The sequence below is a fragment of the Rousettus aegyptiacus genome, unplaced genomic scaffold (assembly GCF_014176215.1).
Source record: "Rousettus aegyptiacus isolate mRouAeg1 unplaced genomic scaffold, mRouAeg1.p scaffold_m13_p_15, whole genome shotgun sequence".
In the NCBI taxonomy this organism is placed as follows: Eukaryota; Metazoa; Chordata; class Mammalia; order Chiroptera; family Pteropodidae; genus Rousettus; species Rousettus aegyptiacus.
The window spans coordinates 58,873,473-58,892,948 of NW_023416290.1; the positions used below are offsets into that span (position 1 = coordinate 58,873,473).

General features: G+C 62.3%; 1 protein-coding gene across 25 annotated transcripts in view; it reads right to left on the reverse strand.

Moving 5' to 3' along the window:
• Window positions 1–2,055: 2,055 nt before the first annotated feature.
• Window positions 2,056–19,476, reverse strand: part of PTK2 (protein tyrosine kinase 2) — a 131,386-nt gene continuing 113,965 nt past the window's right edge. For 11 of the 25 annotated variants that reach the window (XM_036233092.1, XM_016133577.2, XM_036233087.1 and 8 more), the window contains 10 exons: window positions 17,666–17,752; window positions 15,511–15,648; window positions 14,744–14,881; window positions 10,908–10,970; window positions 7,711–7,750; window positions 7,384–7,490; window positions 4,489–4,497; window positions 3,392–3,547; window positions 2,659–2,739; window positions 2,056–2,403 (listed from right to left, as the gene is read on the reverse strand). In XM_036233092.1, coding sequence (XP_036088985.1) covers window positions 2,191–2,403; window positions 2,659–2,739; window positions 3,392–3,547; window positions 4,489–4,497; window positions 7,384–7,490; window positions 7,711–7,750; window positions 10,908–10,970; window positions 14,744–14,881; window positions 15,511–15,648; window positions 17,666–17,752 — 1,032 coding nt within the window. In that variant the 3' untranslated portion in view covers window positions 2,056–2,190. The remainder of the gene's footprint in view (window positions 2,404–2,658; window positions 2,740–3,391; window positions 3,548–4,488; window positions 4,498–7,383; window positions 7,491–7,710; window positions 7,751–10,907; window positions 10,971–14,743; window positions 14,882–15,510; window positions 15,649–17,665; window positions 17,753–19,476) is intronic. The other 14 variants (XM_036233086.1, XM_036233084.1, XM_036233076.1 and 11 more) reach the window with 6 other exon arrangements.

The following is a 19,476-nucleotide window of genomic DNA, read 5'->3' on the forward strand; positions in this document are numbered from 1 at the left end:
CACGCACCGTGGGCACTTTTTGCCGTTAAGGTGGCAGACGTCCAGTATCGGATAAGGGGAAATGGGAGGACAACCGGTCAGACTCACAGTAGTTCTCTAATCGATCTAACGAGTCTTCACGGCCTTGCCGTCCACGTGCATCTGAAGCGAGAGCTTGTGAAGTGTGACCTGGGTTTTAGCCGGCGTATCCTGCGTGACGCGATCGTCCCAGAAAGCAGCCGTTCGGTTTCAGAACGATCGCCGCTGCCGTTGTCTGAAGGGGCTTCCCCTTTCCGCCCAACGAGACGCCCACCATCCTGACACGCCCAGGCAGTGGCCTCTGGGGTCCCGCTGCGCCTGTCCCCAGCTCACGCGCTGACGCGTCATTACCGCCTCCCTCGTTCTCACTTACGGGATGTGCGAGGCCACCTGCAATTCCTCTTTGTACTGGAAGCGAAGTCCACCCGGGAGGCGCAGGGCCCTTGCTGCAGGTAGACTTGTCGCTCAGGGGCCTGCTCAGGGGCCGTGCCCTCACTTGGGCACCTCGGCCCCCTGCCCCCGGGCCATGGGGCAGCCAGCGTCAGGGGCAGTCTGGGTTGCCCTGGCCGGGAGGGAGCAGCGCGCCTGGCCAAACGCCACGGCCAAGCCCCGCGCCACGGGCACCCGACTGTCCCTGTTTGTCCTCCCGGTCGCCTTCGCAGCGGCGAGGACGCAGACGCGGGGACCGAAGGATGCCAAAGCATAGGAGAAACCCAGAGGGGTGACACCCCTGTGACCTCGGATGACGTAAATGTCACAGCCACAGCAGGACAAAGCACGTACTCCCCCAGGGCGCATCCGACCCCTCAGCCTGGGAGGCCCTGCGCCTGGCCTGACCTCCGAGCCCCCGTGCTGTGGCCCTGGTCCATCCGCTCCGTCCACGGCCCAGATGCCGGCAGGACGGGGCGGGACACTCGCCGCTGACGGTCCCCTGCACAGCGACCTTGGTGGGAGCCGCTGGCCTGGAACGATGCGACAGGCACCGGGCTGCCAGGGGCCTCCTTCACAGGCGGCACCGCTCCCGTTCCGACCTCCGCCCTTACTGAGGAGGACGATGGACGGGTGACTCGCCCTGGGCCGCCCTTCTGTGGCGACATCCCTGACCTGCCCGGAAGGCAGAGGAGGAGAGAAACCGACGACCGCTGAGAGCTCCCTGTACGTTACTGACTCTGACAAGTCGCCTGAAAAATGACACACCGAGACCTTAATGGTGACACCTTTTTAATAGGCCAAAGTAACTGTACAGTTCATTATATTCTTCCTGAGAATAATTTATATCCCCCGACAAACTACAGGGAGGGCGCAGTCTCAAAACCGTTGAACGGGATGGTGGTGTCCCTGCACAGAAGGGGACCCGGTCTGCTTCGCTCACCTCTCTCCTGGGCAGACGCACACAACGCAAGGTTAGTTAACTCCAGTGGCTGTAAAATAGTCAACATGGCTTTAATCTTTCTCTATAAATTATACAAAAATGGAAAACGGATGGTTCCAGAACCTCTTCTCGCGGCGGGCGGAGGTGCTCTGGCCCGAAGCTTTTCTGCTTCTGGGAGCATCGCTACAAAACTGGCACGCTGTTCCGGTGGGAAAAGACGAGTGTCTCGGGGGTGTCTACAGCTGGTTTCCGACCCAACGTTTCACACCTCCACGTGAAGGTAAAAGGCAGGAGAGACGAAAGGGTCGTAGTTCTTTTTCTGAAATGACTCAAGTCTTCAAAATATAGCTTTAATATTCTTTCTCTGTAAAGTGGTATTAGCATATTGCAACTGAAGAGTGTCCTAGCGACGACGAGACCCCCGGTGCGGGGAATGTTCTGGTCGGCTTCCCCTCCGCCCCGTCTCCTCCCACCGTACAGCTCGGCGCGTCCAGGAGCCGACGCGTCTGGCCGTGGCCTCGCCGCGGACACAGCCTCGCGCACGCAAGCTCTGCTCTGTGACTCTTAAAAGCGACCCACGTACAACTTTCATTCTTAGAAAAATGCCACATTTTGGATGCTAAACTTTTCTTAACACCGATTAAAGAAAAGGAGAAAAAACGAGCCCGACTCAGAACGTGGTGAGACCGCACGGGGTTTCCGGCCCGCTGTCGGCGGAGACGTCGCACTGTGCTGCTGGGACGGAGGACGGGCGGCGTCCTCGCTGCTGGTGGAGCCCGGGGTGCGCGGCCTGGCGCGGCTCAGTGCGGCCTCGTCTGGCCGCGCGGCTTCAGCCGGGCCTGGTCGATGACGTCCAGCAGGTTCTTGGCGTCTACGGCCAGCGCGTGGGCGGCGGTCAGCACCTGCTTCTTGTACTCCTGCTGGAGGCTGGTCACGACGCACTGCTGGGCCAGCTTCGTCTTGCTGATGACCTCCCCCAGGTCGGAGTTCAGCAGCTTCTGGGCCATCTCGATCTGGAGGGACGAGAGAGGGGTCAGGAGCTGCTCCCCGCGAGCCTCCCAGGGGGTTCACACGCCTCCCTCGGCACCTCCGTGAGAAACACGGTCCTTCTGCCCTCAGACCGTCCTCAACGCCACAGGCTGCAAAGTCAGCGTCGCCGTGGGCAGCACAGCCATGGCCACCGCTGACCGGCTTCGGGCCGCCCGCCCTGCCCCCGGGTGCCCGCCCGCCCGCATCGTCCCATAGCAGGACGAGGCGCCGGGCCCTACCTCTCGGTGGGTGCTGGCCGGCAGGACGGGAATGGTCTCATCCACCGTGGCCAGCAGCGTCCGCAGGGCCAGGCCGACCTCCTGACAGACGAGAGCGCAGTGCTGAGGGCGGCGGACCCCGCGCGGCGCCTCCCCTTCCGGTTACGTCGGTTCCTGCTCCCTCCCCCCACTGTGGAGAACACTGCTACCCGCCTTTCCCTCTGCCTGGAGCCTCGGCTCCTAAGTTATGGGGTCATTTTCCCGCCGAGACTCAGCTCTGCGTGCTCATCACGCCACGAGTCCGGGAGCGGGGCGAGGGACAGAGGCTGGCGGAGGAGCGCACCCCGGGGGTTCGGGGCGGCGCCCCAGGGCCCTCCCCTTCTCCTCTGGTGCTTCCTGGCTCAGAAGGGCCCGCACGCCGGTGCAGGCGAGGGCACCCGCCGCGTCTGCTCCGCCCGGCCTCACGGGACTCGCCGGCGCATCCTTCAGCTTTACACGAACGGCAATGCCGCCGCTTGCTTCGCTCACTCGAGGTCGTGCGCGTGAACAGGAAGCATCAGAGACCCTGCCGCTGAGGACAGGCCCACCCCGAGGCCGGCGGGGCCGGGGACTCGTGTGACTTCGGCGGTGGCGGCAGGCGGTCACCGCGCTGCCTTCGCACGGACCCGCCGGAGCGCCAGGCCCGACCGCGGGGCCCTGCGGCCTCCCCCGGGGACGGGACGCGGGCTGCGGGCGCACGGCGCGGGCGGCTCACCTTCACCATGGGCACGTACTCCTCCGGCGGGGCCGGCTGGATCTTGCTGGACATCTCGATGACGGCCTTCACCAGGCCCGTCACATGCTCGTACACCCTGTCGCTGGAGCGGTCCAGGTTGGCGGTGGGAGGGGGGCTGATTTCCTGGGGCTGAAGCTGCCAACACAGAAGCCGGTCAGCGCCCGCTCTGCGGGGGGGGGGGGGGGCAGGTCGCCGCGCCCGGGTCAAAGCACCTCAGGAGGCGGAGGCAGACCGCGCAACGACTTTGCTCGGGGCACAGTTCACTTTGAGGGTGACAGTGAACTGGTTTGGATGAGTGACAAATGAGGCAATCGCTTTTTCTAATTTTGAGCTCAGTTAAAGGAAATGAGTTGGAATCATACGATTTTATGGAAAAGCCCCAGATTCTCTCAGAGAAGTGATTCGACACCCCCAGAATCATTCGCCAAAAGAGGAAAACACCGTAGGCTTTACAGCTCGCTGAGGATTTTAGAGAGAGCTAAGAGGCCCGGCGCCCAGTCTGCGTGAAGACCCGAAGAACACCCACCTGCCCCGAGCTCTGCGGGAAGCACACGCGGCCCACGCGAGGCTGCGGTGGCACCGGCAAAGCCGGCGGCACCCCCTGGCGCAGGGACGCGGGACACGGCTCCCTGGGCCTGGGCACAGCAGCATCGCCGGGCGTCACCCAAGGCAGACGGGGAGCTGAGCTCCGCAAGGGCTTCTGGGAAATCTCACGGTATTTAGGCGTTTGACCCAGGCCCGGGCCAGCCTGTGCGTGTGGCCAGACCCCAGAGGACAGCGGTGCGTCCCGCGTGTGGGACTCTGCTGCGGGGCGCGGTCTGAACCGCCAGGTGCCCGTGTCTGAGCCCTCGGGCTGCCTTGGCCCAACGAGACCGGAACCTGGGAGTTCCAAGTCTCGGCATGAGACAGAGAAGGACCCTGCAGAGGTGCCCCCACCTCACTGCTGGCAGCTGCGAAGGCGGTGTTGTCGCGAGCCACGCGGGAGCGCCCCCCTGGCCTCTGGGCTCCGGGCCAGCCGCATGCAGAGCGCTGGGGGTGGCGCAGAGGCGGACAGACACACAGACACAGGTGCTTACCCTCCACGGCTATTGTCGCACGGAAGGTGAGGAAAGGTTAAAGAAATTATCAGAGAAAGGGAAAAAAGAAAAACAATATTAATAAAGGCAGCAGACGCACCCCCCACAAACACACACAAGCAGAGTGAAAGGCGCGTGCGCCCGCCGCCAGCCCCCGGCTCGCCGGCGGTCGGGCAGAGCTGCCGGCCATGCGCCCCGGACGCCGCGCGCCGGCAGAGGTCTGCCATGCACCCGGCCCGCCTCACGAGCCAACGAGGACAATGACATGCAAAGCCCGACAGTGACAGTCTGGCCGGCCGTGCAAGAATCCAAAGAACCAGGGGTCTTCGAAAGGGACGGAGGACAGACACCTGTCATCACTGAGCGCTGCCCCTCGGACCGCTGAGTGACTGGGAGAAACCGCACCCCCCTCGGCCCCCTCGGGAATGGGCCTCGCTGCCTGGCCATCCTGCTGTAACAGATCCCTGGCTTCAGCTGTGTTTATGAAAACATGAGGAGCTTATTTTAAAAACAAAAACAAAACTAAAACAAAAACGCTTCCTCTGAACCCACTCTTCTGGCTGGCTCCTTTGCTTTACATTTAGAGGTTCTGTTCGATGTTGTTTCTCTACAGCTGACACCCAGGCCACCCTACTCTCGCTGAAAGGCAGAGTTGATTGGGGTAATGGGTGCTCTTGACCCTTCCCAGGGTGGTCTGGGAAAAGTACACTGTTTGGGACATGAGCTGGGCAGAACCTTAAACGTCGGGGTCCGACCCGCACGGCTCGCTGTCGTGAGCACTTGCCAGAGGTTGGCTGTGACCGTGTGTTTCACCCGCCCCAGCGAAGGTCCCCGTGCGTCCCGTTTAACATGGCCCGCGCACCCTCGGGCTGGACCAGGGCTGCGGCCCGGCGCCCTGGGGAGCCGCGGGCAGAGCCCACCGCGGTCCGCGATGGCTCTCGTCTCTGGGAGGTGGGGCACCTCGTTCTAACCTGCGTAAAGCTGGTTCTTTTTCTCTTATATCCCCCTTTGCTCAACTCCTGTCACAGCACTGTCACAGGGCTTCCGGGGACCATTCCCGGTGGCACCTCAAAGCGAAAGCTTAGTTTGGAGAGACATCAGTTATTGGTCTTCTCTCTTCTGGAGCCTGACAACCTGGAGACGCCCAAGTTGGGAGCCCAGCACCCACACAGACGCGGCCGGTTCTGACCAGCTTGGCAGGTGCCAGACGGTGCGGACAGTTCAGAACTGAAATGGCTCCCGAGCCTGGCTTCTGGCTGACAGTCACCCAGACGAATCACTTCAGTTATACGCAGCTACAGGTGAGCATTTCTGTACCCAAACAGCGGTGTTTTTAAGGCTGATTTGATAACCTCTATTGAACCGATGGCTAATAAACAGAGACATGTCCCTCGCACTAATGAAAAGATCTGTACTTAACATACTTAAGCGAGCATACGAATTCCACCAAGATTCTTGCTCGCCTACCGCCCTGGAGTAGGGCGCCCCCGGCTGCGTTTACTCGTGCGTTAGCCCCGCTGGGAAAACGAACACGTGTCAGAATTCTAAGCCGCCATCCGACCGACTGCTAAAGCTGTGTTTTTGTCGTCACACAAGCCATCTTGAAAGTCTGCTCTTGCGGCTTATAAAACACAAGAACAGTTCGTGAGCTGAATTCCTCCTCTCCTCCATGTGGAGAAGCCACATCGGGAAGGGCTGTGTCCCCCTTCGCTCCTCCCCAGTGACGCCCCAGTCTGACAGCAGTCGCTGGGCGGTGCTCCAGAGCCCGCACTGACTGTGACGACGCGGCCTCCGGCAGGGCCACCCTCAGCCCCGAGGTCACCGCGCCATGCCGGCAGCGGCCTAGCCGGTCTGAGCGGGTGCCAGCCTGCTCCCCGCCGGTCACCACCCTCTGGGCTGCCAGGTGCCGTGTACCCTGTGTCTGGAAGTGACACTCCTCCTCCCCAGCACGGCCACTGTGACTCCTGGAGACAGCGGAACACCTTCTTCTACCCAGGAACTGCCCCTCGGCTCTGGCGGGGGCGCCGCGGACGGCCAGGGCCAGGCTGAGCGTGGGCTCAGCTGTGGGGAGGGCATAACCCTGAACACGCCCTGAACCTCTGCGCACCTGGCCGTCTCGTGAAGAGTGGGAGAAAGGGCACGACTACTGCCGTGAGGGTTCAGGACGCCCGGGCCGGGCTGCCGCAGCTCGGGGCCGCAGGGCGGCCTGAGTCAACGGCGGTTAGGAGTGAATCTGAGTTCACCTTAACCGAAGCCACAGCTGCTGGACTCTAAGGGGACACTCAGGACGAGATGCAATTTCTCTCTGTACCACTAAGAAAAAAACGCTGCCAAGTGAACCGACACACCGTCCTGATTTTGGAGATATTAAAACACGAAAAAAAAAGGTGTCAGAATTGGGAGGGAGCAAGCTGGAGAGGAGACTGGTCTCCAGGGGAGAGCAGCGGCCCCTCCTCCGGGGGCGGGAGGGCTGCAGCCACGCACCCTCGCAAGCCCTCTGTGGGTTGGGGGCCCGGCCGGACGCCGGCCAGCTTCCCACGCAGCCCTGGGTGACTGCGGCGGGCCTCGCACCCTGGTCCAGCGAATGTTTCACACCAGAAGCCACCCTGCACTGCAGCCTGAAGCCACACGCTGCCTGGCGAGAGGAAAGCCAGGCCCTGTCCCGACCTAGGCCCCAGGACCCATCGTGTGAGAGAAAAACGGGGAAGAAAGTTTCCCCGAAAAGCTCGTGCAGACTGGAAAGGCGGGGAGCAGGCGGTGCTGCGTCCTGGAGCCCCCCAGCCCCACCCCCACGATCCTGCCTTCAGCGCCAGCTCCACCTCGGGTCACAGGGCCATCGACCGAGAGCAAAGGACTCCACGGAGCCCCGACCAGGATGCGGGCTCTGCCGCTCACCTTGACGCCCTCGTTGTAGCTGTCCCCAGGGCTGCTGAGGCTGGCGAGGCTGCCCAGGTGGCCGGGGGCGCCAGGGCGTGGTGGCTTCTTTGGAGGAGCCGCAGGATCTGGCAAAGGGAACGGGGGTCACTCGGTGAGCACCTCTAGGCGGGAAACGGCTCCCAAACAAGGGCGACGCCCGCCCCCACCGCCGACGCCCCCACGTGACACGCGGCAGCCCACGCTCCGCCGGCCTCGCTCGCCGTCCAGAGCCGAGGGGCGGACACAGGCAGCGCCCGCGCCCCCGAGTCCCAGGGACCCCCCGACGCGCGTCCTCGCTGCGTTTACCTGGCTTCCCCACGGGCTGGTAGATGTGCTGGTTTCCGGTCTGTGGGGACAGAAAAGGTCAGTTGAGGCGCCAGGTACCCACGGGGCCGCGTCCGCCCCGCCCCCAAGCCGTCCCCTTGCACCTGTGCCGAACATGGGGCGCGAAGGCCAGCCAGCGGAGGGGGGCAGCTGCCACGCCTCAGCTGGGGGGGTGGCTAGGCAAGTGAGCGAACGACGCCGGCAGGGCGCGACACACGGGCCGTGGCCGAGAAGCACGGGGCACGACGGGAACAGGGCTGTGGCCGTCACGACCCGTTTAAACTCTTAGAAAGAGTGAGGCCCACGGACGTCCCCGGCTGTGCCCGCAGGGAGCTCCCTCCGCCGCCGAGCCACGCGCGCCCATTGTGGGGAGGGGCGCGGCGGGGGCCCTGCCGGAAGAGGCTTCATAGCACTGGGGCCTCCAGACAGTCCCCGTGCCCATGTTGTCACTGTCACCAGAGCCCTGTGTGTGCCAGGACCTGGCAGTCTGCCTCCCACCGGTCTGGACGCAGCCGCAGGCCAACCCGAGATACCCAAGTGGAAGCCCCGAGTTTCTCCCCAGGGACAGGGTAGAAAGGCGGCTCCACTTGGGACCGGCCCAATTGCAGGTCGTCATGCCGTAAACAGCCTACCCTGGGTTAACTAAATAAAAGGAAATATTTTTAGAACTATAGTCTACTTGTGAACAGACTTTCCTTGCTTATTTTAAAATAATAAAATGGCTTATATCTATTTTGAGGTGCTGCTCCTTCAGAGACCCAGGTCCTTAAAACACACGGACTGCGGGACTGCGGGACTGCAGGACGGCAGACGCGACCGGCTGCTCTGCGCCCCGTTCAGCTCCGGACTTGGAGACCCGCAGCGCCTCGGGGCTGGGCCGAGTGACTTGCTTTTGTGCTGCACTTCACGGTTTACCTGTCGCTTATTTGTTCAACAGTTCCTGGACACCTGCCTTGTTCCAGACACAGAAGAGCCCCCGCCCCGTCGGAACTGAGAGCGGGGGTGGGGGGTATGAAAAACAAACGCGGGGCAGCGGGCTGCACAGAGCGGGCGAGAGGAGCTGCGTCCGGGGAAAGGGGCTGCGGCTGGGCGTGGGGGGCAGGACGTGCGGCGTGAAGGGGGGGCAGAGGGGAACGTGGACGCAGCTCTGCAGACAGGACGGCCGGCCGTGCCGTGCAGACTGATCCCGGCCACAGACCACACTCGTTTAAAAAGGTTTAAAGCACAAAAACGAACTTTCCGGTTGATAGGTAATAGGAAAGTTCAAATAACTTGACAACCCTGACCTCGGAACATTCTGGGTTCGTGCGACAGGAACACACAGCAGGCACTGTGCGGGGCCGTCGCGCAGGTCTGCCCCGGGAGGGTGGGCGCGGAGCCCGCTCTCGGGGGCCTGTGGGGCTATGTGGTGTCGGCCGCGCTGGCCCAGCCGCTGGCCCCGGGGGACACGCCCGGCTGCCTGGGACTCTGCTCCCCACGGCCACGCCGAGGCTGATGACACTCACCGGCCGCGAGCTCGTGTCACCAGACAAGTGCGCCAGTTTGAAACTCCAAGCGCTTTTCGCCTTTCATGCAGACTGATGGGATCGGTTCCCCCCAGCCAGTTCGCCGTGTTTATGAGCGACAATTCATACTGCTTTCCGGCCGAACGGTTCTCCCGGAAACCGTGGCACATTTTCAAAAGCGTTCGTTGGAATGCCTCAGACATCGGCCAAACCACATAGATGTCTTTAGCAAAGGACAGAAGAGAAAAAACCCGATGTGGTCACAGCGTGTGCCAACCCCCAGGAAGGGGGCAGCCAGGGCCTGAACCGCGCAGTCGCGCGGGGCCCGGCGGGCCATCCGCCGGCCTGTGTGTGAGCACGGCGCCCGGCCCTGGGACAGTGCTCCACAGCCAGCCGCAGTGCGCTCATCTGTGGAGCACGCGGGGCAGCAGCCTCGACGGGGACGCTGAGGACTCCGGGAGGCGGCACGAGCGAAGCGCCCAGCGCAGCGCCCGCGGGACTGGGCCACAGGGCACCCTGCAGGACCGGGCCGCACGGCGCCCCGCGGGACCAAGCGCCCTCCCCGTCAGCACTAAGCCGGGACTGCCGCCCGGGCCTGGCGAGCAGCACGTGCTGAGAGCACACGTGGACCCTTCACGCGTCACGCTTCACAGAGTCTCTGAAGAGCCCTCCTGCGCCGGGAACAACTCCCGAGTTTAGTCATTCTACATGTTTTCTGGGTGTCCTGTGCGCCACGCACTGAAACACACACATTTTTCCTTTTCTAGCAAAATTTCCCATCGGTGATGTTCTGAATAGCTGGCCTGTGACCAGGGTTAACTTTCACGCTAGGACAGGCTGCTTCTTCGCGGTATGCGTGATGCTCGATGGCGGTCAGTGTCACCTCGTGCTCGTGAGCCAAGGGTGCCCACTGCGGGAGAGCCCACCGCACCAGCTCACTCCGGTCGCAAACTCCAGCGCTTCCGGTGCTGGCTGGGCCCGGGGAGCTCCTGGCGGTCCCCTGCGCAGGGCACCGTGGGGCTGGGCAACAACGCCTGTCCGGAAGCGAACCAGTGCTTCCATGCTGCTTTCCTGGGGTAGAGACTTAGCTCCATCCATCTGCTACCCACCGGGCACAGGTTTCCCTTCTCCACTGAAACTTTTTTAGGTGTCGAAGAAATCTGCATTTATTTCAACCAGACATCTGCTGAAAAAAAGGCTAACAATTTTAATGATGTTCCCCAGAAGACCAGGGAATAGTTCTAGCAGGGCTCTAACACACTCGGAGCAATCATAAGCTGATGCTTTGAAGAGATCATCAGGCATCTCCTGTCACGACACCCAGAAGAAAAACTCTTGCTAAAATAAGTTTCCTGTGACTGCAGAAACTTTTATAGCCCTGGAGATAGAGTATAAAAATTTGGCAGATGACAACTTATGTGTATCAACAGTTAACACGTGTACATCCTTCCTCAGGGCCCAGCGCTCAGCTTACTGTGGAACGACGGCATTTGGGATGAGGCCGAAAGCGTCGGCATCTGCGTCAGAATGCTGGGCCATGTGTCGCGTATTCGGCAGTCTAGGCTAAAGCGGGCACTGGGTTTGTACGTGGGTGACTGTTCCACAGCACGCCATCAGTACATGTGCCGTAAAAATGAAGGTCCGAGCCCCGGTGAGACCCGGGCCGCTGCTTACCAGGCCCTGGAGCCCTCCGTCCTCCCTGTCGATGCTGCCTCGCGAGAGCCGCACGTCAGGCTTCTAGGGGGAAAACAAAGCCAGTCTCACGGTCGGTCTGAGGAGCAGCGGCACGTGCCGTATGCAGCCGCTTCCTCTCACAACACGACTGTCCTCCGAACAGGAAGAGGGAAAGGTCCCCAGTTTCAGAAAAATTCTCAAAACGCAGCGATGACCAGCCCGGCTGGCTGCCCTGGCAGAGCACCCCCACTCCGCACATGCGCCTGCCAGGGGCGGTCCCCGCCACGCTGGGCGCCCTGCATCTCGCCTCCCTTCCCAGCAGCAGAGCAAGCTCCCTCCTCAGCGAGGGAGCCCCGACCCGGGCTGCACGCGACAGGCGCCACGCCGACTTCCTGATGGCGCACAGCTGTCGGGCCAGCGCGGCGACGGGCCAGGGACGAGCCCCGCCCCCGGCACCCGGGGCACAGGCAGCAAACGGAGGCCTGGGTTCGGCACACGCGGGAGCCACTTCACTCGCCCCAGAACGCACGACGCAGCCGCCAGCCGCGCTGGGCTCCGTGCAGCCCCGGGCAGCCGCGCTGCCCACGCTGCCCACGCTGACCACGCTGCCCACACTGACCACACTGACCGCGCTGCCCACACTGACCACACTGACCGCGCTGCCCCAGTGACCGTGCTGCCCACGCTCCCCCAATGACCACGCTGCCTGCACTGCCCACACTGCCCCAATGACCACGCTGCCCACGCTGCCCGCGCTGCCCGCGCTGCCCCAGTGCCTGCACTGCCCATACTGACCACGCTGACCGCGCTGCCCATGCTGCCCCCGTGACCACGCTGCCCACGCTGGCCGCACGCGCCGGCCGCTCGCCCCCCTCCCTGGGGAGCGTCTGCCTTGTGCCCGGCGGCCGCCGTCGCGCAGGGGGCCCTAGGGGGCCCTGTCTGGCAGGGACCGCGCAGCGACCGCTGCTCCCTCCCACGAAGCGCCCTCACGCCCCACGCGTCGGCACTCGCTGCACCTGACCCGACCCGGCGCCCAGGGCACGGTCACAAGCACCTGTCAGGGGAAGCGATGGAGAAATGAGCATCGTCTCTCTCTCTCTCTAAAACATTTTTACAAAAACGAAACCATGTCTGTGTCTCATCACCTGTACAGAGCGTCACCTAGTGGAAACGGGAGGGTGACCGCACACGGCCGCAGAAGGTCCTGCGGCACGAGCGCCGCCGTAACGCGGAAAGGGCAGAGGGCGGCCAGGGCTCCGGCGCCAGGCCACATGGGTCCCGCCGGGCCCCGGCCCCCCCGAGCTGGGCGACCCGGGCCTGCTTCTTCATCCGTCCCTCTCGTGGGGCAGTACCGGTGCCCGCTGCACAGGCTTGTTGGTCAGGGTCTAACGAAGTGACGTTGGCACAGTACTGAGTTACCGCCACACTGTGTCACGTAAAAGAAACAATTGTGTTTGTCGAACATTTGGGCCATTTTCAGAATTTCAACAGTGTCATCCAGAATAGCAACAGTAACACTGTCAGTTAAAAGAAAAAACCGCCCAGCCTGCAGAGTCGAGGCGGTCTCGAGACTTCCGCTTTGAACAGTGAGTCGCTCAGGAGACCGACGCTGTGCTGGAGCCCCCGTGGGCCTCCCTGCGGGCAGGCCCCAGGCACGCCTCACGCGGGCGAGCTGGCGAGTCTGATGACCGCGTCGTCACACGCGCCCCTCCCTCGGCCCAGGACGTGCTTCCCGGGCCTGTCCGCCCGCGAGCCCCACCTGCCTTGCGGCCCCGGCCCCGGTGCCACCCCGACCCCCGACCCCCGACCCCCGGGCGCGCGCGGCCATCAGAGCATCATCCCGGCGGCGGCTCCCGCAGCGCCGCGGAGCGAACCCCCTGGCCACACGCGGCCGCACACGCGGCGCCAGTGAACGGGCCGACTCTAGTGCGGAGAGCTTGAAACGCTAAGTTTTTAAAAGGCACATCGGTGTGGGAAAACAGGCTGTCTTGGCAAGAAGTGGAAACCGTAGGACAAGCTGCATTCTAAGAACCCGTGCGACATCCAAACTGATTCGCTCAGATGAGCACAGCAAACACCGACCATTTTTCAAAGCCTGACTTCTCACCTCGAGACATGCTTTAATTTAGTTAGCTAATTTAGAATTTCGACAACGCGAAACTTTTCCAAAAGTAAATCCCTCGCAATGTCCGTGAACATTTTATGACCTTATCGTGGACCCACGTAAAGACGACGACGCCAAGCTGTCTTCAGCGTGACATGATGCAGGACGTGCCCGGGCAGGTGGCAGGGAGGCCGGGAGGGTTCCGCCTCTGCCACACGCTGGCCGAGTGACGCGGGCCAATGTCCTCATCTCTGAAATGAGCGTGAGGGGCTAGGCTCCCGTTCCTTTATCCTCATTTCCAAAATCTAAAAAACCACTGAAGACAAGTTTGTTTGGGTTTTTTTACATTTGAAAAAACTAGTTTCGTGGCAAAACGTGACCTGAACCGATGCGAGGCCCGTCTTCGTGTATGTTAATGTAAAGACGTGCTCTGCTGCAGAAATACCGGTGCTTTCACCTCGGGGACGCTCCTGAAACACCACAGAACACGTGGGATGGACGTCGTGCCACCCGGACTTTCTGGAAGGGAAAAACGTGGGATTCCGAAGCGCACAGAACCTGCGAGACTCAGATCAAGGATGTCGGACCCGTTTCCCAGAGTGGCGGTGACGTAGGACAGTGACTGGCACGTAGTGAATACTGTGTGTTCTCGTGACTGTTAAACTGTGGGACAAGGGTGTGCGCTACGTACGTGTGCACTAGTCCTATCTGGCAGTTAACTGACTCGGAGTATGCGTGGTGTCTGCAGGCCTTTAAACAAAGTGAGAAGGAACTCCCCCCTAACGCGATCTACGTCCAAGCTCAGGGGCGTGCACCGGGCGGGCTCACGGAGGTCGGCCCCAGCACACCCCGCAGCGAGGGCACTGGCCCCTCCAACGGGCTAAAACGTGCTTCACCAAACTTGAATGTGCGGGTCGCTTTAACTTTAAACTACGGTGTAAGACACGAAAGGCCCATGGAAAGAGTGAGATCGGAATCACGGCGGCGAGCTCTGCGGAGTGGAGTGTGGGGCCGCCGCCGCACGCCGGAAACCGGCCCGAGGCTCGTGTCTGCGCGGCCTCGCGCTCCCCCAGCCGGGCTGCGTCCCACCCACACTGGCCTCTAGTCCCCCGGCACAGGGCCTGGCAGGGCCGGCCCCAGGGGACGTCCCCTGCGTCTGAGCACGAGGGACCGCCTTTGGGCCACCCAGGGCAAGGCGCACTCGAGGTTTTGCGGGGGACAGTGAAAGTCCTGGGCCCACTCGGCCGCCGCCCTTCTCAGACTGTTTCGGGAAGACTGCAGTAGCCGCGTGGGCGGGGGGCGGGGTTGAGGCTGAGGACTCGGCAGGGCCCCGAGTCCAAAAGAGCCCTTGTGCTACGCGACGCACAGAGACGGCTCTGTGTCGCCACTTCCTCTCTGTCCCCAGGGGACCTCTGAGGGGCGTCAGCAAGAGTCGCCGAGAAAGACGCGTCCTACCCACAACTGCGCACACGCGTGGGAGGGGCGCACGCCTGCCGGACCAGGACGGGGGGGGGGGGGCCCGCCGCCCCGCCGCGCAGCTCGCACCCGAGCCCGCAACGCCGCCTGAGAGGCTCACCCTGAATACCTGACTCGAGCAAGGCAAAGAACCTGCTGTGGCACGTTTCAGGAGGCAGAGGGGAAGCTAAGTCTCCCGCCTCGGAGACGCGCAGCCCTGCAGCGGGGTGACGCCGGCAGGGCGCGGAGTGCAAGGACGTCCCCGAAGCTCAATTACCAGAAACCGCTCCTCCTTCTCCAGCCAGCGCTGGTCCTCCTCCATCTCCTGCTGCTGCCGGATCAGCCGCTCCTCCATCAGGTGCGGCGGCGGCGGCAGCACCTGGCCGAGGCCCCGCAGGTCCAGCACGGCAGAGTCCTGGAGTTAAAAACAGCACGTCTGCTCTCGCGGTCTGGTTACGGGGCCCTGCTGTGGGTGCGTGTGCGTGTGCCTGTGTGTGCGTGCGTGTGTGCGTGCGCGCCCGCACGTGCGCACGCGCCTTCCCCACAATACAGCAAAGCAGCACGGGGGACGGCGACGGTCCCCGGTGCTGTGGGCACCGCTCCGGGGCGGCGCGCGACCACGCGCGCAAACCGCGTTCAGGAAGCAGAGTCGGTTCGCTCAGCTCCCACCACAGGGATTTGGTTCAGGAAATAAGCTCAGACACGCGCAAAGAACTCGTCGCTCGTGACCGTGGAAGGGAGACGACCTGGAAGTGCGATAAGGAGGGTCGGCCGTGCCAGGCGCGCGGCACGAGGTGCCCACGGGAGGCCGCGTCTGTCTCCCTCGGGCCCTGTTCGTGCTGATGCCTTTCAAACAAATGGGCTACCGATGGCGGCATCTCTCCTTCCTTAGTGAGAAAGACCCACAGAGCCAGACGGCGTTTGCGTGGATGGAGGATCTCGATCTAGAATTAGGTCACTGAGGTCGAGAAACCCTGGGGTGCAGAAATGCAAGGTGCCCCGGGCGAAGCCCCGAAAGCTGGAGCCCGCGCGCGCCCGGCTCACCTCCGCGGCAGGCGTCCACGTCGCCGTCTCCTTCGGCCTGTGACTCCACGGGTCCACCTGCTCCAGGAAAGAGGCCTGTCCCGGGTAGATGCTGCTGGCCATGGCTGTCACCCCGTGTGGACCAGAGTAGCCAGAGACCTGCAGAGGAGCAAGTGGCCGGTCAGGCTCTGACGCAGCGCGACTTCCCCCACGAAAGCAAGCAGCTCAGATTAAACAGAACGCGGTGGCAGCGGACTAACGGCCCCCAAAAGACGTCCCTGTCCTACCCCTGGGGCCTGTGGATGTGGCGCCTCACACGGCAAAGGGGCTTTGGAAACGGGATTACAAATCAGGGATCTGGAGATGGGGCGATCGTCCTGGATGGCCCGAGGGGCGCGGATGCTGGCCTGGGAGACGGAGGGGGGCGGGCATGGGCCAAGGAGTGCGGGGGGCCTGCAGAAACTGGGGAGGACAAGGCAGTGGATCCTCAGCTGAAACCTCAGGAGCAACACTGTTGCGGTCACGTTGGACAGACTGCACGAACACACGCTGAGAAGTCAGACGGAGACGACCTGCTCCAAATCTCACGCTCACTGCGACACGGAGCAGACGACCCGGGCGTGGGACAGCGGGAGCCACGAATGCCGCTGGGCCACGCGCGGCTCTACGACACCCTTTCCTGCCCAGCACCCAACACCCGACTCCCCCCGTCCCACACGTCAGGGATCAGGGCGGGTGGGGAGCAGCCAAGTTCATGTTCTAACAGCGATGACCAGCCAGAGAAAAGACGCTCGGCTGGAGCCGGGGACAAGGCCGCGGCGCGGGCGAGCCGGGGGTGTCTGTAACAGGCGCCTCGCTCAGCACAAGGGACGCAGTCCGCACGCGCCTCCAGCACCCACCGGGCGAGACCCGGACGGCCAGGGCTCGGTTAGCTCTATAACGAGAGGAAGCCCAGCCAAGTCCCGACTCCCCGCAGAGACACCGCCTCCCACCAGGGCCTCGGGGGTCTGCGCGGCCTCCAAGCAGCGATTTCTACCGGACGACGTGCAGCTGATAAAACTTCCAAATAAAACTGAGAGTTCTCACACTTCACCAGAATGAAAACATTTAATCATAGAAAGTGCCACTAAACATAAAATGCTACGTCACCGCTATTTCTGGTCAGAATGAACACATTAGTTCCCGAGAACTTCCAGGGATTTCCACAACAAAGAGATGTCGCATGATCTCGGGCAGTTTTCTGCGTGACCCCGACCACGCCAAAGGATCAGAGGAGCATCTGGGGCCGAAGAGGAACACCAGGAAACGCCCGCTCGCTGCTCGCGCTTACGAGGTAAGGGGACTCGGGGCTTGGGAGCGGCTGACCATTCAAGCGCTCGATGAGAAAAAAACGAAATGTCATAACTTGTTCACTGAACTCTACTCTGCACAGTGGTCTCGGCGTCCAGTGGAGACCAGTCCCCCTCCTCAGGGGCTTCCGCTCCATGGGGACAGGCGACCGGGCCCCAGGTGCCGAGGGTGCCGCGGCCTGGCCACGGCGCCAGGACCCGCACGGCCGCCGGGCTCCGCGCGCTCCCTGCCGCCCTCACGTCCCCTCCGCACGACTCCGGCCTCCGGCGCCTGCTTGGCGCCCCCGGAGCTGACTTCCCGCGCCTCAAGAAAAGCTAACACCGCCCCTCAAAACAGGAACAAGAAATTACTGACCCTGCTTCCTGCCCTTTTCTTTCAAAGATGTTCTTTTCTCACTTGTACAGGGTATTTGCCTATAAGCCGAACGTTCTTTCCACCCTTGTCCAGTGGGCACCTCATCTGATTTTAAAGGCCATTTTGAACTTTGTTCTTCCCTTCCATAGAAATTGCCCAGTTCAGGATCGCCTCTGAATCTGCCCTGCACCTTCTCAGAACTGGAAGGAGGCAGACCCGACGGCCGCGGGGCACGTGACGCCCGCCCCGACCGCTGTCGGACCCAGCGGCTATTTGCAGCCTCTGCAGCGGATGCCGAGACCACGGTCACTCGGACGATTATTAGGCTGATTATGTTCTTACCCTTCTGCTTGCCAAATCACACAGATAAACAAATAAACACACAAATAAAAAATAAATACAACGTGCCTCCCCACCCCTAGATGTGCTGAAAACCAAAATAACACACCTCGTATCTGAACGACGGGTTTACCTGGTAATGGTTGGTCTGTACCATGTGCTGCGGGCTGGGGTAAAATCCTTCGCTGGACCTTGGACTAGGATAACCGGGTCTGCTGGGCTGTGAACCAATCACAGAGCATCACGTGAATAAGCATTCTGATTATTTCAGTAAATCCTGTTATTGAAAATATTAGAAAAAGATATTTCTCTAAAAGAGCTTAGCTGAAAAGAACGACAGAGGATGTCGAGACATTTCGGGGGGGAAACGGCCCCTTTGGCGAGCGACGGTGGCAGGAAGTGAGGCCGCCCGATCCTCACGACGTGCTCGCGCACACACCCAAAACGCGCCGTCGCGCTCCACGTGAGACCGCGAACTAGAAGACTCTTAGGAGGAAACGTGCGCCCGTGGAGAGGCGACGGGGTTTTAGACGTGACACTAAAAGCCCAATCGACGAAGCAAAGATGGATAAACAACAGATACTCTAATCAAGCAGGGGGCGACGGACTTGAGCAGACGCCATGAGGACAGACCGACGGCCAACGAGCTCCTGCGCGAAACGCTGCTCGGCCACCTGGGGGCTGGGGGACCGAGGACCAGCGGGGAAACCGACCAGCTTATGCCTCACGGATAATTGGAGGTTGAGCTGGAAGAACTGTGAAGTCTCTTCCAGCTCTAAAATTCTCACTGTTTCTGAGACACCTGAATTCAAAGCTCACGGCAGAAGAAAGGTTTGGTTTGACACAGAAGACAAGCCCGTGACATCTGAACCTGAGGGAGCTGCAAAGCGGAAGCCCATTATTCTCCACCCAAATGACGGCCAGAGTGAAAGGGAACGGGCTCGGGCCCCAGTGAGCCGGGGGGGACGGGGCCGCCTCGGGGCCTGCATCTCGCCTGCGGACGCGCTCAGTCTGGGGTGGGCACGTCTCTGCTCGTGCGAGGTTCTGAGCACGTCTGGACCCTTAAAGTCCCCCCCCACCCTCCGCCTTGCTACACGGCCCCCCCTGCCTGCAGGACGCCTCCCGCCCTCCGAGGGCGTCACACGTTCCTTCTCCCACGGGGCGGCGCCGTGGCTCCCAGCAGACGTGAACCCGCCAACGTGCTGTGGACCCGGCCTGGGACCGCCCCGCGGGGCGTGCGCTGCCGCGGCCCCACTGTCACGGGCCCCTTAACCTCGGGCAAGGCGCGCACTCGTCCCTCGAGCGCTGCAAACAGTCCTGACACGGTCCGCTGCGCACTGAAGGGCGGGCCCCCAGGCCCCTGCAACGGGCGAGGGGCAGGAAAGGGGCTTCGCTGCGTGCTGGGGGCGGGGGGCTTCCCAAGCCGGTTCCACGAAGCCCAAGGGACTGCGCTTCCGATGCACGTTTGTGAAGGTTTCATTCGAACGAGTCGTTTAAAGGAAGCAAAAGGTCCGACTGTCGGGACGGCCGTCTGAAGGCGTCAGCGTGCATGCGCGGCAGCGGGCGCGCGGAAGACGCTCCTGGGGTCCAGGCGTGGCAGGTGCAGAGCAGGAACCGGGACGGCACACACCCTCCGCGGCTCTGCGGTCGTGTCCCCTGGCTCACGTTTTGGAGGTGGCATCTTGAGGAACACAGGCCAAATACAAGCTTGTGCTCGGTGCGTCCTGCGTGCACGGGGCCAGGTGCTTCACCGTGATTCCCAGAGAAATGCCACGCACAGCGTCTCCGGCCCACGTCGTGGGGGACAGAGCCGTGCGGCAGGAACGGCAGACCCGCCTGGCTCCGGGCCTGCTGTGCTGTGCTGCTGCTTTGGGACAAGTGCAGTTCTGATTCACCAAATAAAAAGGCAGATACGAGAGGAACAAGCCTGAGAATGGCACGGAC